Source organism: Panulirus ornatus, chromosome 57 (genome assembly GCF_036320965.1).
Source record: "Panulirus ornatus isolate Po-2019 chromosome 57, ASM3632096v1, whole genome shotgun sequence".
Taxonomy (NCBI): Eukaryota; Metazoa; Arthropoda; class Malacostraca; order Decapoda; family Palinuridae; genus Panulirus; species Panulirus ornatus.
In genome coordinates, this window is record NC_092280.1 from 24505237 (window position 1) to 24532937 (window position 27701).

At 38.3% G+C, this 27701-nt stretch overlaps 1 protein-coding gene across 2 annotated transcripts; it reads left to right on the forward strand.

Annotated features, from left to right (window-relative positions):
• The first annotated feature begins 694 nt into the window (after positions 1-694).
• Positions 695-27701, forward strand: Tif-IA (RNA polymerase I-specific transcription initiation factor RRN3 homolog Tif-IA). 2 transcript variants are annotated; one of them, XM_071694756.1, is made up of 10 exons: positions 695-846; positions 2243-2527; positions 3540-3666; positions 5316-5433; positions 7748-7900; positions 16825-16927; positions 19956-20591; positions 21475-21595; positions 24814-25066; positions 25369-27701. In XM_071694756.1, the coding sequence occupies exons 1-10, from the start codon at positions 811-813 to the stop codon at positions 25559-25561; spliced, it is 2025 nt and encodes a 674-aa protein (XP_071550857.1). In that variant the 5' UTR covers positions 695-810; the 3' UTR covers positions 25562-27701. The 2 variants fall into 2 exon arrangements, with proteins under 2 accessions (XP_071550857.1, XP_071550858.1); XM_071694757.1 differs by lacking the exon at positions 695-846 and adding an exon at positions 915-1069.

Sequence of the window (27701 nt, forward strand, 5' to 3'; positions counted from 1 at the left end):
TTCATGATTAGATGGGTGGATGGGCCGATAGGGGCATGGATCAATGGATTTATGATAATGATTTTTGTTAGACATGCGGGTAAATAGATAGATGAAGTGTCTGCATGAGTTCCAGCTGGCTATTGATTCTAATGGACACTGTGTGGAGACCTATTGACCGTCATGATGGCAACATTTTTCCTCTTTTGTTTTCATTCCCTTCATATGAGAATGGCTATGTTTACTGTACCTTTTTTTCTTGGGCTATGCCGTTTGCTATATAAACTCTCTGGCACTGCACATAGTGGCAAAGAAAAGGACGAATGATGAGATTGAGATATTCTTCACGAACCTAAGCTACTATAATCAAAACTCAAACGTTCATGGAAGAAAAGCCAATCTCTCTCTCTCTCTCTCTCTCTCTCTCTCTCTCTCTCTCTCTCTCTCTCTCTCTCTCTCTCTCTCTGAATCCTAAAAATATCTTGGACTGTAAAGGACAGGTCTCTTTGGAAGAACCACACTTCAAACCTCAGATCTATGTAGCTGGATTTGGGCATATGTCTTTAAGCAGGGCCTAAAGTCTTTTAGGAAGGGCTAAGGTTTAAGCCTGGATATTTAGGGTTTGAAGTCTTTTTATCTGTCAGATTATTAATCCAAAGTCTTTTGGTTGATCCGGATTCAAGGTCACTGAACTACAAACATGACAGGATAGAAATCTCCAGAAAAACTTTAGCACGGCTGAAGCTTAAAACCCCGAGTCTTTAAGGACAGTAAGCTTTCAAGCTTGAAGATCATAAACAGAGACAGGTTCTTTTTGAATAATCAAGCCTCATGTCTTCAGACAGAACTCCACGTTCGAGAAAGGAGGTATAAATGAGAGATATTTGCAAGTGTTACTCCCTCAGAGAAATACATTTTCTTTGATGCTTTGGCCAATATGGCCGAAGTGTAAGCGTTCATTGTAACACGTTGTGTTTGTGTCTGTTCTGCTGGAACAGTTAAACAGCTGTAAATATTTTATCAGAGTTATCATTTATTGGAAAGACTGGATCTGTTCCTCCGTTTATATTTATTCTAGACGCCATAAGAGGTAATGTAACCCTTTTTGGTCCTTTAGTTGAGGTTAATTCACCTGTACGCCAGTGGAGTGTGCATACCTGAGACTGGCGTAATTTGACCTTAAAGGGAAATTTAGATTATTTAAGATTACTTTTGACTTTCAGATATATTTTTTGTATCATATGTATATCGTTTTATCATATGTATATCGTCAAGTATGTATAAAGTGTTAAAGGTACAGTAACGAGTGATTAATATGGTGAGGTTCCAGACCGAGTTGATTTACAACTCCTTTCGTTTATGTTCAGAGTTTGTCGTGGCTGGAGTGTATTAATAATGAAGTTCAAGAAGAAAAGCTGCTGCTTTAGGTGGACGAACATCTACCTACCATGATTTAAAGTGTTTAGAGTAAGGTTTTACGACCAAGAAGTCTTATGTAACTTAGAACGATAGTTACATCCTTTTGGTGTGCCATTTTATTATTAGATTTTTTGAAGAATAACTTCACATGGCCATTGATTGTATATTACAAGTGATTTTTTTTTTTAACAAAGTGAATGAGCAATTATTATATGATAAGTCGATAGTGGGGAGGGCTATGAAGCTTATGGAAAATGTTGGGTCATGTGGGAAAGGGTTACGGTGTACTCTGTAATCAACATAATTCTCTGAGTAGAGCTTAGTATAAATTGTAGCTTTACACTTTTTGCACATATTTTGTTTCTCTAAAACGTATGCCAGTAGCTCTTTTATGTTTTAGAACACTTGTCATACCCTTGTCCAGTTTCGGTACTTTGGAACTGCTCTAGATAGGAGTGACCTTTTGAGTCGCTGTGTTCTTTTTAGGCTTACCGATTAGTGTAAGCTTTCACTTCCACAGTATTGGAAGAAGTCTCCATATTTTTGTAAATTGCATTTTGACGTAAAGTGATTTGATCAGGTCTAGCAAGTCTTTCCAAATTTGTGTTCCTGAAACGTGAGACAGGTTTTACACGAGCAAGTGAAGGTTTGTAAAAATGTTGCCCATTCTTCATATTGCAAAATTTCTAGTTGATCAGTGTTCACTAAATCTTTGTCAGCTTGATTTGAAAGTTTTCTCAACCGTTTTAGATATTTTATTGAGGACTTATCCATCAAGTTAAATGGAGTTGTATGAACATGTTTTGTGATTTCATTAAAATGGTATTATATGTCTTTCTTGCAGGTAACTTCAGATCAACCAATCATGCCGTTAACACCAATACTGAAGAAAACATCTCTTTTGATGTCCCCAACCTTTCATAAACGAGTACTTTTCAACACAAATGAAAATGTACGCTCATTAATTCTGAAATATATTGAAACGAATGACCTTTCACATATTAACAATGTTTTAAAAGTTTTGTCAACGTCTGGGTCGCAGTCTGAACTTATATACTGGCTCTCTCAGATGACTGAATGTGTTTCATTGTTGGATAGAAGAACAGACAAACTAATCATGGAGTTCTTGGTAAGTTTTTCATTCGTATGCACTTTGATGTCTCATTTCTAGTAATCTTGGGGGTGAGAAGTTGTCAGGTTGTGAAATTAGCCAGATTATGAGCATAGACTTGATGTTGCTAAGGGGATCTGATAGCAAATTGAATAGATTATATTAGTGAGTTGTGAAGTTATTTTCCCATACTCAAGTTTATAGAAGTTTTGGATAACTTGTAACTTCAGATATTTACTGTACAGTACTTGTAGAGAATACATATTTTCAATCCCAAAGCATACTGTACATTAGATGAAGGTAGTAAAATGTGATTACACAGAAGGTGGAAATGTTGGAGTGGCATCCGACTCATTTTGGGGTAAATAAACGTGAGTGTCATCTTACATCTTGGTGCCTCAGGAGAGGCACGAGGCAAGTCTGTTTTTCATCCATCACAGGAGCTGATGTGGATGTGTTTGGAGGACTGTTGAAACTCCTGGGCCCTTTTATGTAAGCAACAGTTGTCACTGATATGAATGTAGGAAAAAACATTGGTAAAAATTTAGTTTGCAGTAGTGAGTACAGCACCCAAGTAATCAAGATCTGGTGACAGATTTAAACATAGGGCATTTAGATATTCATTTTGTCATGTGTTTATATAAATTTTAAAGTGTTAGAGAAAGGTTGAAATTATTTTCATATGTACCACAAATCATGTTTTTGGATGTTTAGCCACTTAAGGTCATTAAGGCTGCCTACGTCAGAGAATCTGAGGCCAATAAAGCTGCTCACAGTGGAGATTATAGAAAAATCCTACGAAATAAGGTTACATTGATTATGTATCAGAGAGGTTGACATGTTTTAAAGCTGTGAAAGGAAAATTCCTTTCTTTTTAATCTCCATTCTTCTGCATTATCAGCCAGAAGAGGCTTATGCCATTTTAACCCTTAGTTTTCCCATTTTAACCCACTTTCTATTCTTTTTTTCTATACTTTAGGTTATGATGTTGATAAATTTTGATGAGCATAATGACTTTTTATCTTGACAGAAAATACCATGGTATAAGTCTGGAGAACTTGCAGCAGCTGCTGATAACTTCATCATCACTTTAGTCACAGCTCACAATTATTATGCCTACCCCGTCCTGAAGCAGTTGTTTACATTCTTAGTACCAGGTAGGCCTTGTTTGTTATTGCATGAATATTCAAGCCATAAGTTATAATGTGTATGAAGATGATGGTCTTACTTGATGGATTAATTTGTGGTGCAAAGTGAAGGTAAAAAGTTTGGAAATTTGACATTTTTCTTTTCAACTACCAGGAATTGGTTGAGGATATGCATGACTGATATCAGAGGCTGGTCTACCTTATGAGAACTTGGAGTGAATTTAATTATGATAGATAGATACAGTGTTATTGTCTCTTGCTGGTTTATGGCATACTATTTCTAGGTTGTGTCACATATAATTACTTAGTGTTTCAGTTGCTCCCTTTGATCTGATGATCCATTACTTAGTACTTTATATCTCCATCCATAATCTACTCCTCTTTCTTCCCATTTCATAAAAAGAAAATTGATAACCCCAGACCGTATAATTCTTGGTCCAGGTCTACTAAACTTTTCAGCAACTTCTACTTTTGTTTGCATTCCAATGAGTTCTCCACAGGTGATTTGTTTAATGTATTCATGGTAGGTACCTTCACTACTGTTCACACTTCTTATGACTTCAGTAATTATTATTCTTGAAAAGCACTTCTTTATTTTCCTTTTTCTTTCATTCATGAAAATATTACAAGAGGGGAGGATGTCCAGCCTCATTGCTCCCTCTTCAAATGTACTGTGTGCATGAAATACCACACAACCTTGCATAATATTGTCTCTCTCCAGTCTAAATGTTTTATAACTCTCTCTGCTTCATTTTGATTTTTATTAGTGAGCCATATTTCTGACATATTGAGAATGATTATATCATTTTTAGTATATTTACTAAAGTAGTTGATTTTTCCTTTGGAGTTCCAAGTTATTAATTTTTGTGCATTCATATCTAATGCTTCCCGGGTTTTTATCTCTGTTTTATATGACTGTTTGTCATTTGTATATTATGTTCTTGAGGCTGCATAGTTTCTTATGTGTAAATTCCTTTTTCATTAGAAATTGGTTTTGATTTACAGTTCTGTTCATATATTTTCTGAAGGTTATGATCTTTGGTGTAATTTGCTACATTGTCTGCTATTCTTAGTTTGTTTTAATCTTTGCTATGATGTCTTTTGTCTTATGTATGACTTCTTTCAGTATCAGCTATTCTTTATCTTCTGTTATGGTTGTTTCCACATTGTGTTTGGTTCCTTGTTTTCATTTTTGTTTTCAATTTTTTCGGCAAGAATGCCTCTGAGTATAAACATAGAGATTTTACAAAAATGGCAGGGAGAGAGAGAGAGAGAGAGAGAGAGAGAGAGAGAGAGAGAGAGAGAGAGAGAGAGAGAGAGAGTTCCTTTAAATACCTTTGACAAGATTTCCCTCTGAATCAGGACTAGTACACAGCACACATAGATTTACACAAAGAGAATTGTAAAAGTGATAGGACCCGTGAGGGAAATGAAATTAAGGCACGTAGATAGAGGGAAGATGATGAAAATTGATTTAGAAAGGTAAACATGAGACAGGAATGGAAGAAGTTAGGATAAGGCAAAGAAAAGGAAATGTCTGGAAAAAGATATAGACAGAGGGACAGAGAGAGTGGAGAGAGGGGATTATGTAGCTGCAAAATGCTTATGTAGTAATAAACATGTACTAAAATCTGTACTCTTTATTACATCCTAATCAGATGTTGACGAGGATGATGGGAACCTTGTGAAAGACGCAGGGCTGTTGACTGAGGAGGAGGATTCTTTCTGCCAAAGGGCCTTACTGTCAATTGTTTCCATCCATAATCATGTACCCATGTAAGTTTCATAATATGTCTTTGCATTATATCCTGTACCATAGTCATAGTCTAGTTGATTTTATGGGATAAGTGTCATGTGGTAGAGGAAAAAGTTGGGTCTGTTTCTCAGGGTTATGTTGGCAGTGCATACTGACTAAACCCTTTTTAGAAGGTGGTATATGTATAATAAAAGGGTAAGAAAGATGTGTGGTAATAAAATTACTGTGGTTGAGAAAGCAGAAGAGGTTGTGTTGAAATGGTTTGCACATATGGAGGGATTGAGTAAGGAAAGGTTGGCAAAAAGGATATATGTGTCAGAGATGGAGGGAACAAGAAGCAGGAGACCAAATTGGAGGTGGAAGGATAGAGTGAAAGGAGACTTGTGTGAGGAAGTACCAGGAGAGATTGAGTGCAGAATGGAAGAAGGTGAGAGCAAATGACACAAGGGGAGTGGGGAAGGAATGGGATGTGTTTAGGGAAGCATTGATGTCTTGCACAAAAGATGCCTGTGGCATGAGAAAGGTGGGGGGTGGGCAGATTAGAAAGGGTAGTGAGTGGTGGGATGAAGAAGTAAGATTGTTAGTGAAAGAGAAGAGAGGCATTTGGACAATTTTTGCAGAGAAATAGTGCTAATGACTGGGAGATATATAAAAGAAAGAGGCAAGAGGTCAAGAGAAAGATGCAAGAGGTGAAAAAGAGGGCAAATGAGAGTTGGTGTGAGAGAGTATCATTAAATTTTAGGGAGAAAAAAAAGATGTTTTGGAAGGAGGTAAATAAAGTGTGTAAGACAAGAGAACAAATGGGTACACCAGTGAAGGGGGCAAATGGGGAGGTCATAACAAGTAGTGGTGAAGTGAGAGGGAGATGGAATGAGTATTTTGGAGGTTTGTTGAATGTGTTTGATGATAAAGTGGCAGATATAGTGTGTTTTGGTCAAGGTGGTGTGCGAAGTGAGAGGATCAGGGAGAATGATTTGATAAACAGAAGAGTTAGTGTAAGCTTTGTGGAAGATTAAAGCCAGCAAGGTGGCGGGTTTGGATGGTATTGCTGTGGAATTTATATGTGTATATGTATATATTTTTCCATGAACTGAGGATGGTACAAATAATGATTCCTCTCAGAAATGCTACATGAGGTGTTGGAATGTAAATATGGATGTTAATATACTCCACTGCAACCCATCATATGTTTCCACATAGTGAATATGTAATTTGCCCCTTTTTTGTGTTAGTTTGATTATAATTTTTGATAAAGCAGTATGACAGTGTTGCATTGCCATATCTGTGGAGAAAAATATATGTACTATTCTTTGATGATTTTCATGCAAAATTTAATTAATTTCATACAAAGTGAATAACTGTATATGTGATAGCAGTAGCGTTGGAAAATCTTGTAGATATTTTTTAAGATGCTAGATGTCTGTTATCACTGTTCCACATCATTCATATGAAATTCATCTCCACCTCTAGAGCTCCACAAATCAGTCTGTTTCTACATAATCACATGTTTTCATTAGATCGGTTTAGGAACTCCATCTCCGTATCTTAAATGTCATATGTCATTTTGTTATTGTATAATCTTATGTGTCTTGTAGATCAGTTCAGAAAGAAGTATGCATTCTGACATTTTCTTCCACACTTGCACATTAATATACCTTCCTCTCATAACTTTTCTCTGGTTTCTATTACTTTGCTTAAATCTTCTCACCTGCTGATGTCTTGGTATTTAACTTCATAGATAACTATTCCTAACTAATCACCTTCCATTCATTTCTTGAACACCATGACTTTGCTGTTGTTAGCATTCACTTTCAGCCTTATTTTTACACACCTTCAGAGTTTTACATCATATGCTGTAAACATTCTGGTCACCCACACCCCTAGTGGATAGTTTTATCCTCATGCAATGACAGTGTTTCCATTCTCTTCCACCTTTTTATTTTAGCAGTCTTACTCTCACCTCTCTTTCCTGCCAGTTTCTTTCATGAAGACACTAAACAGTCCTCCTGTTTCATTCCAACCTCAACTCTTAGCCAGTTGGCCTTTCCTCCTTGTTCTGACACATTATTTCTTACACTAGAAACCACACTGCCTCCAGTAGCTTACATGATTGAAATACTGCTTATACATTCTTAGTTTCTGTATGTCAAACTAATTTTTGTTCCCATGTAAAAACTGAAGTTTCAGTCTTATAAGGCAAGTGAAAGACAATAGTTTTGACTGTATTACCTAAGTGAGTAATGAATAGGATTGTTTTTGTATGAAATTCTTTCATCTGTCTTCTCTATATTTGTCATGATTCTTTTCATTAATTCATTTTTCCAATTTTTTCAGGAGCCAAGATAACTTGCTGGTGATAGCAAGGAAGTGTATGCCTTATTTTAAACGACATGTACATCAGCAAGCAGTTTACACTTATAACTTGTTGCACTTAGCCAGTCTTCTTCCTCATTTGAGAAGGCCTCTTCTTGAGATTATCATCACTAAGTAAGTACTTACTACATTTATCAGATATTCGTGCTTCTTCAGTTTCTTATCACTTTTAAGAATACCATATAACTGGTTCTTCAGTTTCTTTCCATTTTTAAGAATACTATACAACTGGTTGACCTACTCTTTTTGATGATTTCTTGTTGGTTGAAAAATCAGAGGTTGGAATAATCATGAAAGAATTAATGTAAAAGTTTGTTTATACCACCATTACTAGACTCTACTTGCATAAGGTTATGCTTCCAGTGAAGAATCTTTGAGGTTGTATCATCACTTGATGAAAGGCATGCAATATCATCTAGGAACTTCTTACTCCAAAGGAGTCCATCATTTCCGTGCTGTAGATTGTTGAGCAGCCTTGAAGACACAGAGGCCACATAAAAGGGTGTTGGAGTCAATCAGTTAGATAATTAAAGAGCTATGTCATTACCTCAAAGATGATAAAGTTCACCATTAGTCACAGATTCCATGGCCAAGGCTTCACTTTAGCACCATTTTCTATCTGTTGCTGATCTCAAATTTTGATGTCTAGTTTGGCACAGTGTCAGTGTTATGCTGACGGCAGTTAAGTGAAAAATGATCCTTTTTAAGGATCAGAAAAAAAAAGCATTTACTTGCACCCGTCCACTCGCTAGCTGTCATGTATAATGTGATATATTCCAAATAAGGTAATTGTTTTGGTCGAGGTGGTGTGCAAAGTGAGAGGGTTAGGGAAAATGATTTGGTAAACAGAGAAGAGGTAGTGAAAGCTTTGCGGAAGATGAAAGCCGGCAAGGCAGCAGGTTTGGATGGTATTGCAGTGGAATTTATTAAAAAAGGGGATGACTGTATTGCTGACTGGTTGGTAAGGTTATTTAATGTATGTATGACTCATGGTGAGGTGCCTGAGGATTGGCGGAATGCGTGCATAGTGCCATTGTACAAAGGCAAAGGGGATAAGAGTGAGTGCTCAAATTACAGAGGTATAAGTTTGTTGAGTATTCCTGGTAAATTATATGGGAGGGTATTGATTGAGAGGGTGAAGGCATGTACAGAGCATCAGATTGGGGAAGAGCAGTGTGGTTTCAGAAGTGGTAGAGGATGTGTGGATCAGGTGTTTGCTTTGAAGAATGTATGTGAGAAATACTTAGAAAAGCAAATGGATTTGTATGTAGCATTTATGGATCTGGAGAAGGCATATGATAGAGTTGATAGAGATGCTCTGTGGAAGGTATTAAGAATATATGGTGTGGGAGGAAAGTTGTTAGAAGCAGTGAAAAGTTTTTATCGAGGATGTAAGGCATGTGTACGTGTAGGAAGAGAGGAAAGTGATTGGTTCTCAGTGAATGTAGGTTTGCGGCAGGGGTGTGTGATGTCTCCATGGTTGTTTAAATTGTTTATGGATGGGGTTGTTAGGGAGGTAAATGCAAGAGTTTTGGAAAGAGGGGCAAGTATGAAGTCTGTTGGGGATGAGAGAGCTTGGAAGTGAGTCAGTTGTTGTTCGCTGATGATACAGCGCTGGTGGCTGATTCATGTGAGAAACTGCAGAAGCTGGTGACTGAGTTTGGTAAAGTGTGTGGAAGAAGAAAGTTAAGAGTAAATGTGAATAAGAGCAAGGTTATTAGGTACAGTAGGGTTGAGGGTCAAGTCAATTGGGAGGTGAGTTTGAATGGAGAAAAACTGGAGGAAGTGAAGTGTTTTAGATATCTGGGAGTGGATTTGGCAGCGGATGGAACCATGGAAGCGGAAGTGGATCATAGGGTGGGGGAGGGGGCGAAAATTCTGGGGGCCTTGAAGAATGTGTGGAAGTCGAGAACATTATCTCGGAAAGCAAAAATGGGTATGTTTGAAGGAATAGTGGTTCCAACAATGTTGTATGGTTGCGAGGCGTGGGCTATGGATAGAGTTGTGCGCAGGAGGATGGATGTGCTGGAAAAAAATGAGATGTTTGAGGACAATGTGTGGTGTGAGGTGGTTTGATCGAGTGAGTAACGTAAGGGTAAGAGAGATATGTGGAAATAAAAAGAGCGTGGTTGAGAGAGCAGAAGAGGGTGTTTTGAAGTGGTTTGGGCACATGGAGAGAATGAGTGAGGAAAGATTGACCAAGAGGATATATGTGTCGGAGGTGGAGGGAACAAGGAGAAGAGGGAGACCAAATTGGAGGTGGAAAGATGGAGTGAAAAAGATTTTGTGTGATCGGGGCCTGAACATGCAGGAGGGTGAAAGGAGGGCAAGGAATAGAGTGAATTGGAGCGATGTGGTATACCGGGGTTGACGTGCTGTCAGTGGATTGAATCAGGGCATGTGAAGCGTCTGGGGTAAACCATGGAAAGCTGTGTAGGTATGTATATTTGCGTGTGTGGACGTATGTATATACATGTGTATGGGGGGGGTTGGGCCATTTCTTTCGTCTGTTTCCTTGCGCTACCTCGCAGAAGCGGGAGACAGCGACAAAGTATAATAGATAAAAAAAATAATAAGTTAATGTCTGTTGAGTTGGGTTTTGTATTTTTCAGTCTCTATTTCCAAGTTTATTCAGAGAATATTTAGAAAAAGCAACTATAGAATTGCTACGGATTGGAGGATTTCTCACAACTGGGCAAAGCAGCATTGACATCTATGAAAACAAGAAATAGAATTACTTGTTTGAGAAATATGGAGTGATGATAATCAAAGATGCTGATGGATAAGGTGAAGTTGTGTGTAGAGTCTTGCAAGAGAAAAAGAATTGGAAGAAAATGAGATTTTAAGAAGCTTAGGTGACAGAAGTTGTGAATGGAAATGGTGAAGAGCTTGTAGATTTATGTGCTGAAAAAGGACTCGTGATTGGGAATACCTGGTTTAAAATAAAAAGAGAGATATACATAAGTATACGTGTGTAAGTAGGAGAGATAGCCAGAGAGCGTTATTGGATTACGTGTTAATTGATAGGTGCGCGAAAGAGACTTTTGGATGTAAATGTGCTGAGAGGTGCAACTGGAGGGATGTCTGATCATTTTCTTGTGGAGGCGAAGGTGAAGATTTGTAGAGGTTTTCAGAAAAGAAGAGAGAATGTTGGGGTGAAGGGAGTGGTGAGAGTAAGTGAGCTTGGGAAGGAGACTTGTGTGAGGAAGTACCAGGAGAGACTGAGTACAGAATGGAAAAAGGTGAGAATAAAGGACGTAAGGGGAGTGGGGGAGGAATGGTATGTATATAGGGAAGCAGTGATAGCTTGCACAAGGGATGCTTGTAGCATGAGAAGTGTGGGAGGTGGGCAGATTAGAAAGGGTAGTGAGTGGTGGGATGAAGAAGTAAGATTGTTAGTGAAAGAGAAGAGAGAGGCATTTGGACGATTTTTGCATGGAAATAATACAAATGACTGGGAGATGTATAATAGAAAGAGACAGGAGGTCAAGAGAAAGGTGCAAGAGGCAAAAAAGAGGGCAAATGAGAGTTGGGGTGAGAGAGTATCATTAAATTTTAGGGAGAATAAAAAGATGTTTTGAAAGTGGGTAAATAAAGTGCATAAGACAAGGGAGTAAATGGGAACTTCAGGGAAGGGTGCTAATGGGGAGGTGATAGCAAGTAGTGGTGATGTGAGAAGGAGATGGGGTGAGTATTTTGAAGGTTTGTTGAATGTTTGATGATAGAGTGGCAGATATAGGGTGTTTTGGTTGAGGTGGTATGCAAAATGAAAGGGTTAGGGAGAATGATTAGGTAAACAGAGAAGAGGTAGTAAAAGCTTTGCGGAAGATGAAAGCCGGCAAGGCAGCGAGCTTGGATGGTATTGCAGTGGAATTTATTAAAAAAGGGAGCAACTGTATTGTTGACTGGTTGGTGAGGTTATTTAATGTATGTATGACTCATGATGAGGTGCCTGAGGATTGGCAGAATGCTTGCATAGTGCCATTGTGCAAAGGCAAAGGGGATAAAAGTGAGTGCTCAAATTTCAGAGGCATAAGTTTGTTGAGTATTCCTGGGAAATTATATGAGAGGGTATTGATTGAGAGGGTGAAGGCATGTACAGAGCATCAGATTGGGGAAGAGCAGTGTGGTTTCAGAAGTGGTAGGGGATGTGTGGATCAGGTGTTTGCTTTGAAGAATGTATGTGAGAAATACTTAGAAAAGCAAATGGATTTGTATGTAGCATTTATGGATCTGGAGAAGGCATATGATAGAGTTGATAGAGATGCTCTGTGGAAGGTATTAAGAGTATATGGTGTGGGAGGCAAGTTGTTAGAAGCAGTGAAAAGTTTTTATCGAGGATGTAAGGCATGTATACGTGTAGGAAGAGAGGAAAGTGATTGGTTCTCAGTGAATGTTGGTTTGCGGCAGGGGTGTGTGATGTCTCCATGATTGTTTAATTTGTTAATGGATGGGGTTGTTAGGGAGGTGAATGCAAGAGTTTTGGAAAGAGGGGCAAGTATGCAGTCTGTTGTGGATGAGAGAGCTTGGGAAGTGAGTCAGTTGTTCGCTGATGATACAGCACTGGTGGCTGATTCATGTGAGAAACTGCAGAAGCTGGTGACTGAGTTTGGTAAAGTGTGTGAAAGAAGAAAGCTGTGAGTAAATGTGAATAAGAGCAAGGTTATTAGGTACAGTAGGGTTAAGGGACAAGTCAGTTGGGAGGTAAGTTTGAATAGAGAAAAGCTGGAGGAAGTGAAGTGTTTTAGGTATCTGGGAGTGGATTTGGCAGCGGAGGGAACCATGGAAGCGGAAGTGAATCATAGGGTGGGGGAGGGGGCGAAATAATAATAATAATAATAATAATAATAATAATAACAATAATAATAATAATAATAATAATAATAATAATAATAATAATAGTGACATGCTGTCAGTGGATTGAATCAAGGCATGTGAAGCGTCTGGGGTAAACCATGGAAAGCTGTGTAGGTATGTATATTTGCGTGTGTGGACGTATGTATATACATGTGTATGGGGGGGGTTGGGCCATTTCTTTCGTCTGTTTCCTTGCGCTACCTTGCAAACGCGGGAGACAGCGACAAAGTATAATAAAAATATAATAATAATAATAATGATGATAATAATAGTAACCATGGAAGCGGAAGTGAATCATAGGGTGGGGGAGGGGGCGAAAATCCTGGGAGCCTTGAAGAATGTGTGGAAGTTGAGAACATTATCTCGGAAAGCAAGAATGAGTATGTTTGAAGGAATAGTGGTTCCAACAATGTTGTATGGTTGCGATGCATGGGCTATGGATAGAGTTGTGCGCAGGAGGGTGGATGTGCTGGAAATGAGATGTTTGAGGACAATGTGTGGTGTGAGGTTGTTTGATCGAGTAAGTAATGTAAGGGTAAGAGAGATGTGTGGAAATAAAAAGAGTGTGGTTGAGAGAGCAGAAGAGGGTGTTTTGAAATGGTTTGAGCACATGGAGAGAATGAGTGAGGAAAGATTGACCAAGAGGATGTATGTGTCGGAGGTGGAGGGAACGAGGAGAAGTGGGAGACCAAATTGGAGGTGGAAAGATGGAGTGAAAAAGATTTTGAGTGATCGGGGCCTGAACATGCAGGAGGGTGAAAGGCGGGCAAGGAATAGAGTGAATTGGATCGATGTGGTATACGGGGTTGACGTGCTGTCAGTGGATTGAATCAGGGCATGTGAAGCATCTGGGGTAAACCATGGAAAGTTGTGTGGGGCCTGGATGTGGAAAGGGAGCTGTGGTTTCGGGTATTATTGCATGACAGCTAGAGACTGAGTGTGAACGAACGCACACATGAGGGGGGGAGGGGGATGGTATTACATGTGTGGCGAGGTGGCGATGGGAATGAATAAAGGCAGACAGTGTGAATTGTATGCATGTATGTGTCTGTGTATGTATATATATGTGTACATTGAGATGTATAGGTATGTATATTTGCGTGTGTGGACGTGTATGTATATACATGTGTATGGGGATGGGTTGGGCCATTTCTTTCGTCTGTTTCCTTGCGCTACCTCGCAAACGCGGGAGACAGCGACAAAGCAAAATAAATATAGATAAATATTATTATTATTATTATTTTTTTTTTTTTTTTTTTTTTTTTTTTTGCCGGTCTCCCGCGTTTGCGAGGTAGCGCAAGGAAACAGACGAAAGAAATGGCCCAACCCACCCCCATACACATGTATATACATACGCCCACACACGCAGATATACATACCTACACAGCTTTCCATGGTTTACCCCAGACGCTTCACATGCCCTGATTCAATCCACTGACAGCACGTCAACCCCGGTATACCACATCGCCCCAATTCACTCTATTCCTTGCCCTCCTCTCACCCTCCTGCATGTTCAGGCCCCGATAACACAAAATCTTTTTCACTCCATCTTTCCACCTCCAATTTGGTCTCCCTCTTCTCCTCGTTCCCTCCACCTCCGACACATATATCCTCTTGGTCAATCTTTCCTCACTCATTCTCTCCATGTGCCCAAACCATTTCAAAACACCCTCTTCTGCTCTCTCAACCACGCTCTTTTTATTTCCACACATCTCTCTTACCCTTACGTTACTTACTCGATCAAACCACCTCACACCACACATTGTCCTCAAACATCTCATTTCCAGCACATCCATCCTCCTGCGCACAACTCTATCCATAGCCCACGCCTGGGCAACCATACAACATTGTTGGAACCACTATTCCTTCAAACATACCCATTTTTGCTTTCCGAAATAATGTTCTTGACTTCCACACATTCTTCAAGGCTCCCAGAATTTTCGCCCCCTCCCCCACCCTATGATCCACTTCCGCTTCCATGGTTCCATCCGCTGCCAGATCCACTCCCAGATATCTAAAACACTTCACTTCCTCCAGTTTTTCTCCATTCAAACTCACCTCCCAATTGACTTGACCCTCAACCCTACTGTACCTAATAACCTTGCTCTTATTCACATTTACTCTTAACTTTCTTCTTTCACACACTTTACCAAACTCAGTCACCAGCTTCTGCAGTTTCTCACATGAATCAGCCACCAGCGCTGTTTCATCAGCGAACAACAACTGACTCACTTCCCAAGCTCTCTCATCCCCAACAGACTTCATACTTGCCCCTCTTTCCAAAACTCTTGCATTCACCTCCCTAACAACCCCATCCATAAACAAATTAAACAACCATGGAGACATCACACACCCCTGCCACAAACCTATCCCTGGGGATAGGGGAGAAAGTATTTCCCACGTATTCCCTGCATGTCGTAAAAGGTGACTAAAATTGGGGGGGGGGGGGGAGATCCTCCCCCCCCAGTTTTTACTTTTCCAAAAGAAGGAACAGAGAAGGGGGCCATATGAGGATTTTCCCTTTCAGGCTTAGTCCTCTGTTCTCAATGCTACCTTGCTAACATGGGAAATGGCAAATATTGATAAAAGAATAAAGAATTTTTTTATTATGGTTGTTTGGTTTGTTTATGGTTGGGGTGATTAGGGAGGTAAATGCAAGAGTTTTGGAGAGAGGGGTGAGTATGCAGGCTGTTTAGGATGAGAGGGCCTGGGAAGTGAGTCAATTGTTGTTCTTTGATGATACAGGCATGTTGGCTGATTCGAGCGAGAAACTGCAGAAGTTGGTGACTGAGTTTGGAAAAGTGTACAAAAGGAGAAAGTTGAGAGTAAATGTGAATAAGAGCAAGATTATTAGGTTCATCAGGGTTGAGGGACAAGTTAGTTGGGATAGAAGTTTGAATGGAGAAAAATGGAAGTAAAGTGTTTTAGATATCTGGGAGTGGACTTGGCAGTGAATGGAACCATGGGAGTGGAGTGAGTCATAGTGTGGGGGAGGGGGCGAAGGTTCTGGGGGTGATGAAGAATGCGTGGAAAGGACGAACATTATCTCAGAGAGCAAAAATGGGTATGTTTGAAGGAATAGTAGTTCTAGTAATATTATATGGTTGCAAGGCATGGGCTCTAGATAGGTTTATATGGAGGAGGGTGGATGTGTTGGAAATGAAATGTTTGAGGACAGTATGTGGTGTAATGTGGTTTGATCAAGTAATTAATGAAAGGGTAAGAGAGATGTACGGTAATAAAAAGTGTGGTTGAGAGAGCAGAAGGTGAGATAAAATGGTTTGGACATATGGAACGAATGAGTGAGGAAAGGTTGACGAAGAGGCTATATGTGTAAGAGCTGTTGGGAACAAGGAGAAGTGGGAGACCAGGTTGGAGGTGGAAGGATGAAGTGGAAAAGATTTTGAGCAATGGGGGAGCCTGAACATGCAGGAGGGTGAGAGGTGTGCAAGGTGAATTGGAACAATGTGGTGTACCGGGATCGACCTGCTGTCAGTGGACTGATCCAGGGCATGTAAAATGTTTAAGGTAAACCATGGAAAGGTCTGTGGGGCTTAGATATGGTTAGGGAGCTGTGGTTTCAGTGCATTACACATGACAACTAGAGACTGAGTGGGGTGTTAATGCTATTTCCTGTGGGGTGGAGTAGCACCTGGAATGATGAAAGCAACCGAGTATGAATACGTACATGTGTATATGATGTTATGTGTAAGCCAAAAGGATAATTGCATGATGAAGTCAGTAGTTGGATAAAAGATTTTGTTTTAGGCCTTGGTAGGGTGTGCCAAACAAACATTGCCACTCACCCATGCCTTATATACTAGTGTAAAAAAGATGCAGAAAATCTTTTATTTATTGAGCAGGGAGAATGTACAGAGGGACTCTGCCTTCATTTTGTATGCTTTAGTAGTATGATGAGTTTAGTTTAAAAAGTGCCATCAGTATGTATGCTTCGTAGTATAATGAGTTTAGCTTGCAAAGTATGGTAATCATTAACTGTCATTCATTAGTTAATTGCAGTTATGATGGGGCTAGTGTTTGTTTCAGGAGAATCCATGTAGTCTGTTGTCCATAGTAAATTCTGGTCTGGACAGGACAGCTTATCCTGAGTAGGCTCAGAAAAGTATTCTTCAGATTAGAAAAATTTCTCATTAGCTTTTTGATATTCCATTTTTTCCCAGCATGGTAACCATTGATGTCCATACACCTCGCTCTGAATTAGCTGTAGTAGATGAAGAGGAGGAAGAAGATGATGAAAGCAGTGATGAAGAAATATTTGATATGGTAAGACCAAGTATTTTGGACTTTTCGGATGTGCTACCATGCTTTGTATGTCCATGTCTCAGTAAGGTTCATGTAGTGAAAAGATTAAGAAAACTAGATGATCTGGTGAATCTTTTATTTAAGATCTATATGTAAATTTGATTATATGTAGTTGCTTCTGTCATAGTGAGATAGCATCAACAACAAATAAACAGTAGCCTCAATTCCACACATCACTCAAGCTGTCGTGTATTATGCACCAAATCCAGAGCCTACTATCCACTGCCAGGGTCTACAGACAGTTCAGTAGCTTACACTGGCTGCTTCACATTCCCTGGTTCAGTCCAGTGATAATGTGTCGTCCTCCCTCGTGTACCATGTTGATCCAGTTCACTGCCCCATACACACTTCACCCTCTTGAATGTTCTAACCTTGATACTCCAAAGCTTCCTTCACTCCATTCTTCCACCACTTTCTTGGTGTCCCTCTCTGCCTTCCTTCCAACATGTCTGACAAATAGATCATCTTAGTCTTTCTTCCCTTATCCTTTTCATATATCCAAACCATTTCACCACAACCTGGTAAGCTCTCAGTCATACTGCACTGTTACCTCACCTCTTTCTTACACTTTCATTTATTAAATGACCAGTTTCATTGCTCAAATCATTCACGACAGTATCCTGTTATATTTTCAGAAAAGAACATCAACTCTTCCCAAGAAATTTTTAAACAATCTTTTGGCATGTCTTAATTAACTCTTCCCAAGCAATTTTTAAACAATCTTTTGGCATGTCTTAATTCTGCTTTAACATTTCATCACTAGAAATACACCTGGTGAACTAGTTTCATATACCTATGAGGTAGGCGTAGTACTACAGATGGATATCCAACTTTCCAGCGTTCATTAGTTCCATGACTGTGATACAAATCTTCTAACACATCTCAAAAACCACTCTAACTCTGAAGACCTTCTGCTACATATCTTAGCAGTTGTCCAATATTTTTCAAGCAGTACTTTATCCACCTTTGGTAATTTTTCAATAATTCAAATAAACCTTTTTGTTTTTTACATTGCCACAAGATTCATACATCCTTCCAGGATTTTCAAACAGTCCAATATATACTTTCACATCATCTGCAGTTTTAAATTATGTACAGCAACTATCCAGTATTTCAGCACATTTATAAAATTGATAAGTTTCTTTCAAATATTCTCCATCTTAGTACCAACATTCCAGAAGTTTATCCAGATATTCTCCAAGATTGCTAACAATCTTCAATACAGTGTTGTCATGGCTTCAGCATATCATAAACATTCCCTCAGTCCTTGAAGTTGTCAACAGTCATAGCATCTGTGGGATGTGGTGAACAGTTGAATGCTGTGTGGACAATGTTCAGATTAATACCTGTAAAAGAGAAAGAGAATAGCAAAATTGTAGCTGTAGAAAGGGACCACACTAAGAAGTATAATATGATGCTTTTGACAGTACATCAGAATTAATATACAATCATAACAGTGAAGGAGCAGTCAGAATTATACAGGAAACAGTGAGACATGCACTCCTCAGAGATGGTAAAGTTCTCATAATGGAGGATATCACTTGGAAAGAGGTAAATTGGGAGAATGTAGGTTCTTGTCAAAATGGAGAGTAATGGAAACAAGCTTTTAGAGTGCATACGGGAAAATTTCCTGTATCAGCACGTCACAAAAAATGCTTGAATCAGATGGGCTGATACATCATTACTAGATCATGTCTTTACACAGTGCATGCGATTTGAGAATATCATATATGATACACCATTTGGAAAAAGTAATCATATATTGCTTGTGTTTACATTGTAAACAAGGACATAAAAAGATCAAGGAGGATCCTAAACTCAAAGAAAAGTTATAATCTTGGAAACTATTCAGAGCATAAGAAAGAATATTATGAACAAAGCACGTGATCCAACACTTTTCGTAAAATGCACCTGGAGTACATTCTCAGTCAAATAGATATTCAGAGGGAAGATTTATAAAGGATGATGTAAAGATATGCAAGGAACTAAATGACAAGTTCAAAAGTCTTTTCCCAGCGAAAGTGTGTATTACCCCAGCATCTGGGAGATCCTCCCCTGCTGTATTACCACCATAAAAAGAGGAATTGAAGAAGCCAAGAAAATTTTTCTTAGGAGGTTGAGCTTTTGGTACTGCCTTTCAAAGATTTGAGGGGCAGACATGTTTACAAGAAAGAAAAATAAGGCAACGAAGAAAATCATGTCAAGGTATTTATTTGTTGATGAAAGTACAGCAGTGAGAAAAGGTTGGAAATCTTTAAATTCACATGGGAGTTTTTAAATTCACATGGAAAAAACTCCCCTAATTCCTTTGGAGACAGTGACCATGCTCTTTCGAAGTCTCACAGATATCCGGTAATTGCTCTTATATATCCATACTTCCTTAGTACTATTCAAGCACTCATAACAGTCAGGGTTTCCTATAAATCTCATTCTCCGCTGTGATCCGTCTTTTATGTAAACATTCATCATATGACGTTTTAACTTGTTACTCAGCTGACTATCTTACTGTTCCATACCCTGATTTTACTCTGGAAGGGAAGGTTAAGAGATGGGGCAGTATGATTGGAAAAACCCTCCATATCACGCACTCATCTGTCTTGAAGGATTTTATAAATAGGACCCTAAAAAATGAAAAGCAGTGTCACTGAGCATGATTTAGGGAAATAGAAAGCAAAAGAAAATGAGAATTGTTTCCATGAATATAAGCAGGGAGAAAATACAAATGGGAAAAATATAGATATAATAAGAAATGGAAACATATGAAAACAGAAATAATAGTGGAAGGAGTGATATTTTAGTGGATATATACATATACTATTTTTGTGATATTTTAGAGTGTATCAGACCATCAAATGGACCTATATGTATATGTCAAAGTACTAATTTAGAATTGAAGGATGTTTCTAGTCTTGATTGTTGAGTGCAGAATAAATTTGTTTCTAAACATTGTTGCAGTTCTTGACCATTAACAGGTGTATTCATATTTCAGGATGTGGAGGATTCCAAGGAAAAGCAAATTACATCTGCACAAGACTCATCTGGCGTAACAACAGAAGTGTCTCATATCATGAATCACAAGGATGGAAATACCTTGGATGTGCTTATGGCCATTATGCTTCAATATGTTCATGATGTTTGTCATGGCATTAAGAAACCCAGAAGATCAACAAAACTTACCAAAGATAGTGCTGTTAGATTGTTAACTGAACAATTAATAGATGGGCAGTCAGTGTGTCAAGAGGGAAAAGTCCGTTTAAGTATTGATGATAAGAGATCAATAGGATGTGCATGTGGTGGAATTGAACATGATATAGAGGCACTAAAACTCTTGTTTACAGAACTAAAAGAAGTGTTTTCTCAAATCATATTATGTACCCAGTTTTCATCACATGTTCAGTTTTTAATATTTTACCTCATTGCACTGCGACCTGGCCTAGCAACTATTTTTTTAGAATTTTTAAGAATTAAGAAGTTTGAAGATCCAAATTGTTCTCGTGATGTGAGACGGAATGCAATGGCTTATATCGGGAGCCTGCTGGCACGAGGAAAATTTATACCATTCAGCCATGTTCACTCTTGCCTGGAGATTATCTGTATGTGGTGCAACTCTTACCTTGATAACCAAGTATGTTTCTCAAAATACTGTTCCTTTTCTTGAACTTTGCATCTCATTTTACTAAGATGTCTTAAATTCATGTCAGTTTATACTTAGTCATACTCTTAATAGATCTTCATATTCATTGATAACTATTTGCTAATACTGTATATATGTCACATATGAGGAGCATGACCTGCTAAACTTTTTTTAATGAACATTGCCATCAACACCACTTTTGCAGTTAAATTCCCTTATATTCATTTATTTCCAACATTTAACCTCTTCCATTTACTGTTAACCTTACACCAATATATTTTCAAGCAATTTTTCACTTTATTCATCAATACATTTTAAGCATTATATCATACCAGAATACCATACCAACAACACCAATTTTTCCTCTCATTTTTCATTGATATCTAATACTTTTTATTGCCTTGCATCTCTCAAACCCTTTCATTACTTATTCATTAAAACCATCTCACACCACATGTTGTCCTTAAAAAAAATTATAAGAAAATGAAATGAAATATTCATTGAAAACCTGTTTGGTCCACTACATGCAATAACAGAGTTACCACTCTGAGGAGTCTTGTTATGCATACAATGTCTCTTGATTTGATGATTCAGTTCATCTCTGATCATGACTGTAGGTCTCTTGGTATAAGTGTGAGAACGAAGCAGCTATTCTATTCAGTAGTTTTACTGCCATTTAAATGGGTGTCTGCATTGCCTTTCTATCAAACAGGTCATAAGCATTTGTTTGTATGATTTATGTATTGTTCAGACACGTACAAAATGTTTCATGTACTTACAAATGTACTGTTGCTATACCATTCTCCAAGCTTCTCATACTTTAATTCTCATTGATCATTTCTGTGTATGTTAATTTATTATTTTACTGTTCCAGGAAAGAGTGCGAGCAACAAACTACGAAGACCTACAGCTTCATTCTCCTTTCTACTCTGCCTGCCAGACTGTGTTTTATGTATTTTCCTTTAGGTATAGAGAATATACAGAAAATAGCAAAAGTAAGTATTGTTTTATCACAGTTATTGAAAACCATAGATCTCATTTTAACTACCTCATCTGTCTCTTGCCTTATTATTTTGAAGTGCTAATTACTTTTCTTTGTCACCTTGTTCAAAATTTAGCCTTAAAATCTGTAGGATTTGGCATCTTCGAATGGTCATGAATATTCCACACCATAGTTTACTGTGACTTTTATATACAATAGTTCATCCCTCTGAGATCATGTCACCCTTGTATACCATATCAGTCCTGCTCATTCTGTTCCATGCATGCCCTTCACCCTCCTGAATATTATGTTGCCAGTACCCTAAGACCTCCGTCAAATGAGGCCATTGTTCATCTGTTACCAACACTGCCTCTCTAAGGTGGGAGCAGTTGCGTGAAAAGAATTAACAAATCTAGGGACTTAAAAAAAACTCAGTCTCACTCATACATGCTTTGTGGAAGGTCTTAAAGAGTATAAGGTGTGGGAGGTAAGCTGCTAGAAGCAGTGAACAGTTTTTACCAAGGATGTAAGGCATGTGACAAGTAGGAAGAAAGTGATTGGTTCCCAGTGTAGGTCAGTTTGTGGCAGGGGTGTGTGATGTCCCGTGGTTGCTTAATTTATTTATGGACAGGATGGCTAGGGAGGTAAATGCAAGTATTGGAGAGAGGGGCAGGTATGCAGTCATTTGGGTATGAGAGGGCCTGTTGTTTTCCGATGATACAGCTCTGGTGGCTGACTCATGGGAGAAACTGCATAAGTTGGTGACTGAGTTTGGAAAAGTGTGTGAAAGGAGAAAGTTGAGAGTAAATGTGAATAAGGGCAAGGTTATTAGGTTCAGTAGGGTTGAAGGACAAATTAATTGGGATGCAAGTTTGAATGAAGAAAAATTGGAGGAAGTGAAGTGCTGTAGGTACCTTGGAGTGGACTTAGCAGCAAATAGAACCATGGAAGCAGAAGTGAGTCTCAGGGTGGGGAGTGGGGAAAGGTTTTGGGAGTGATGAAAAATGTATGGAAGGAGAGAACGTTATCTTGGAGAGCAAAAATGGGTATGTTTGAAGGAATAGTGGTTCCAACAATCTTATATGGTTGTGAAGCATGGGTTATAGATAGGGTTGTACAAAGGACGGTGGATGTGTTGGAAATTAAATGTTTGATGACAATATGTGGTGTGAGGTTGCTTGATCGAGTAAGTAATGAAAGAGTTAGAAGGATGTATGGAAATAAAAAGTGTGGGGTTGAGAGAACAGATGTTGTTGTGTTGAAAGGGTTTGGTCACATGGAAAGAATGAGTGAGGAAAGATTGACAAAGAGGATATATGTGTCAGAGGTGGAGGGATCGAGAAGTGGGAGACCAAATTAGAGGTGGAAGGATGGAGTGAAAAAGATTTTGAGCAATCGGGGCCTGAACCTACAGGAGGGTGAAAGGCATGCAAGGAATAGAGTGAATTGGAACAATGTGGTATACTGGGGTCGATGTGCTGTCACTGGATTGAACCAGGGCATGTGAAGCATCTGGGGCCTGGATGTGGAAAGGGAGCTGTGGTTTTGGTGCATTACATATGACAGTTAGTGATTGAGTGTGAACGAATGTGGCCTTTGTTGTCTTTTCCTAGCACTACCTAGTGCACACGCAGGGGAGGGGGGTGCCATTTCATGTGTGGTGGGTATGGATGAAGGCAGCATGTATGAATATGTACATGTGTATATATGTCTGTGTATTTATATGTTGATATATATATATATATATATATATATATATATATATATATATATATATATATATATATATATATCCCTGGGGATAGGGGAGAAAGAATACTTCCCACGTATTCCCTGCGTGTCGTAGAAGGCGACTAAAAGGGGAGGGAGTGGGGGGCTGGAAATCCTCCCCTCTCGTCTTTTTTTAATTTTCCAAAAGAAGGAACAGAGAATTGGGCCAGGTGAGGGTATTCTCTCAAAGGCCCAGTCCTCTGTTCTTAATGCTACCTCGCTAATGCGGGAAATGGCGAATAGTTTGAAAGAAAGATATATATATATATATATATATATATATATATATATATATATATATATATATATATATCCCTTGGGATAGGGGATTAAGAATACTTCCCACGTATTCCCTGCGTGTCGTAGAAGGCGACTAAAAGGGGAGGGAGCGGGGGGCTGGAAATCCTCCCCTCTCAGTTTTTTTTAATTTTCCAAAAGAAGGAACAGAGAATTGGGCCAGGTGAGGGTATTCCCTCAAAGGCCCAGTCCTCTGTTCTTAACGCTACCTCGCTAATTCGGGAAATGGCGAATAGTTTGAAAGAAAAAGATATATATATATATATATATATATATATATATATATATATATATATATATATATATATATATATCTTTCACATGTGAAAGAGCTCATGTGAGCATAGGCAAAATGTTTAAAATGTTGTTAATTAAACATTTTGTCCCTCAAGGTAGATTTGGTATTTGCTAAGCTGTTCCTCTGTTATGCATCGATTCCACATAGAAGGTGTGAAGTGTGGTGTGCATGAATAAAAAGTACAATTTGTAATTAAATATGTTAAGCTAAGATTTTTTGTTGTCTGCAGCCAAATTAAATTTTAAGATAAATGCAAGTTTGTTCCAAATGCTGTTAACTTTAATGTGTAGACATGCGAAACTTATATATTCTTAGTGTTGTAAGTTGGGTATTGCAAATTTAAGGCAATATCAAACCATGTTTAGGATAAAGAAAAGATTTCTATTTTTATAGCTAATATGTAAAAGGAAAATATTTGGTGGGTGCTGTCTGAAAACAAAGGGTTTACGGGATGCTGAGGCCTTGTGAATTTTTAACATGTAATATGATTAAGTGGGATAGGGGATTAAGAATACTTCCCACGTATTCCCTGCATGTCGTAGAAGGCGACTAAAAGGGGAGGGAGCGGGGGGCTGGAAATCCTCCCCTCTCGTTTTTTTTTTTTAATTTTCCAAAAGAAGGAACAGAGAATTGGGCCAGGTGAGGGTATTCCCTCAAAGGTCCAGTCCTCTGTTCTTAATGCTACCTCGCTAACGCGGGAAATGGCGAATAGTTTAAAAGAAAGAAAAAATATATATAATTTTTTTTTTTTATTATACTTTGTCGCTGTCTCCCGCGTTTGCGAGGTATATATATATATAATATCCTTTCACTTCCCTAAATATGATTTGCAGTTATCAGATTAATCAAAAACGTTTTCCCCACAGAGCTGGACTTAGCACGGAGCCTCAACTTAGAGAGACTTGTCTTGAGTCAGTTGAATCCCCTGCAAGTGTGTGCACCTCCCATTGTAAACAACTTTGCAGCCATTGCTCGTCGCTTCCAACTTGCCTACTGCTATACTATTATGGAGAACAACAAGCGGCTGGGAATCCCTTCAGGACCTATGGACGAAAGCAAATGCATAGTTCAAACAACGCTTGACATGTTCTTTCCATTTGATCCATATCTTCTGCAGAGGTATGTAAGAGTAGTGATGTCACAAGACTAAATGTGAGAATGTAAGATATCATCTACAGTGACATATCTGAGTAACTATTGGAATTTAGGATTGCTATGTATCTTTTGTAATCTACCCACTATGCTGTGCAATAACTGAGTTGGATATCTGTTAAGTAATACATATTTTTCTCCTAGTTCTAAATTAATCTTCAGAAATTTATTTTGGAGGGTTTTATCCTCGAGTTTAATTAAGGCTTAAATTTGGTTAGGCATGTAGGGATCCATTTATTTTTCTTTGACATTTTCTTTTTCTTTTTCAGGTCCAAAGTTTATATAGCCAACCATTATAGAGAATTTGATGGTTTACCAGAAGATATTGCTCAGAAAGAGGATATTATTGAGGAAACAGATGAAGCTATGGATATTATTATTTCCCCAAAGTCATTTGATTTTACTTATGGCTCTTCTCCTGGGTTTAGAAAGTTGCAGGATGAGCCCCTTTCCATTCAGTAGAAGAAATTTTTGCAGCGTAAGTGCAAGATGATACCCATATAGCCAATGAAAGAACATTTGCCAAAAATATATTCTTCAAGACTGTTCTAATACACAGCGGGAATTCTTTATTTGTTTTACGGTCTTCTTTCTAATAGAAGGTATGAAAGCTGGGTATGAATGAAAAAAAATATGACTCAGCTGCATGATGTGGATATTAGTATTTGTGTAACTGGTGGATGAAAGGCCAAAACAACCAAAGCTACACCCTGCATATTGAAATTACTTAATGCTCTAGAGTGACCAACACTTTACAACTATTTTTGTGATGTAGGTTTTTTTTAGATGTGTAAACATTTTACATAAAGTGTGTAAAAATATTCATATATGCCCACTATGAAATATTACAAAAGCAGCTCAAAGAACTAAATGCTGAAATCAATCCCATTTAAACATCAGAAGTGTTAATTAGTCTGTAGATTTATGGAATTACCTCTTATATACCTCAGATTTATATTCCTGTTAACATTTCAGTCAGGTATGTAGGTATCTGTCCTTTGTGTTTAAAATACTTTTGTACCTATATCAAACTTCAAATGGATTACATTTAGTATTTATAAAGCTTACTTCTTTCCTTTGTAACAACGAATTTATTGTCATTCCCTCCTGCCTCAGTATGTGATGTACCTTGCATTGCTGTCTGTGTTCTACTCTATTTCTATTTTGTCACTTTCAGTGACATAACTTTGTGTACACCCACATGTTTTGTCAGTATATTTATTTAGGACAAACATTCAGGAAGGAAGAGGTGTGCATGGGAGAGAATGAACTGAGGTGACGTGCTGTCAGTGGGCTGAACCAGGGTACACCTGATCCCCGACTTATGACCATCCATCCATACCGCTGGAAAGAAATACAAATAATGAAATAAGAACTAAAGAATCTTAAGTAAAAGGTATAAAGAAATTACAGAATCATATAATAAAGCAGGTTAATAAAAAAAAAAGATTATCACAATAGAAATTGAGTAGGATAATGCTGTACAGGTATATGAACTCTATATGCTATGCTGACATGTATCCGACTTGCGTCCATTTTGAGATTAACCAGGTATATGAACTCTATATGCTATGCTGACATGTATCCGACTTGCGTCCATTTTGAGATTAACCAGTCACTCAGAACAGAATTCGGATGTATGCTGGGAAAGGGGTGTATTTAAAGTAAACTATGGAATTGCATGATGGGTATGGCTGTGGATGCGGGGCTCTAGTTTTAGTGCAATAAACATGACAGCTAGAAAGTAGGTTTGTGCAATTGAGGCCACTGTTTGCCTAATCCTGATGTTTCACCAAGGTGGGATCAGCTAAGTTCAGAAAGAAAATATTTTCATAATTAACGTGGCAGACAGCGACAAAGCAAAATATAAATAATTAACTAAAATACTGATATGCCCATGATATGATGCTGGTTAACTCAGATCCCCTAGGGGAGTGGTAGTGGTGGAGGAGGAAGTGCATCACAGTCAACATAACTACTTATGCTGCCCATTTAAGGCAGAAACCAGGGCCATACATAGTAGCCATACAATAATAAATGGTGTGTAGTTCAAGCAAAGTACATGAACGTTAGTCCTACTATTATGACTTTCATCATGCCCCAGTCAAAAAATTATATGACATGTAAGGGTTACAGATTAACACTAGTCATATTTTGTGATAAAAGTGTTTTACAATAAAGATTTTTCGGAGTTAGTTTTGAGATTCAAGAAACTAGAATACCAATGACTTTCCAAAAATCTTGCCTTGTGGAATGAAAAAGGCCAGTTTCTTTTTGATGCCACAGCATGACCAGTCAGTGACTGTTCCACTGTCAGTAGTGTGGTGAATATTTTGTTAATCTTTAACTGGCATTTTACTTGACCAAATTTAATGATTCAGTTAGATTATCATGGTTTTTACAGTTAATGACTATGTAAATTATGTGACACAGACACCTGTTGAAGTCTTTAAATTCCAATTGTTTAGACAGGCATAATGCCCTTGAGTGTCCCCTGTACAAGCAAATGATGTGTTGATCTGTTACGTTAGAAAGTAAGATAATGTAAGCTTACTCAGTTATATATTAATTTAAAAAATAAAGACCTTTAATTTTCTAAAAA

Excerpts from the sequence above, each read along its gene's own strand:
- Tif-IA (XM_071694756.1), top strand. The coding sequence starts at position 811 with ATGTCTTCAGACAGAACTCCACGTTCGAGAAAGGAG. Across the intron at positions 847-2,242 it reads CTCCACGTTCGAGAAAGGAG|GTAACTTCAGATCAACCAAT; the intron begins GTATAAATGAGA and ends TCTTTCTTGCAG. Across the intron at positions 21,596-24,813 it reads ATATACAGAAAATAGCAAAA|AGCTGGACTTAGCACGGAGC; the intron begins GTAAGTATTGTT and ends TTTTCCCCACAG.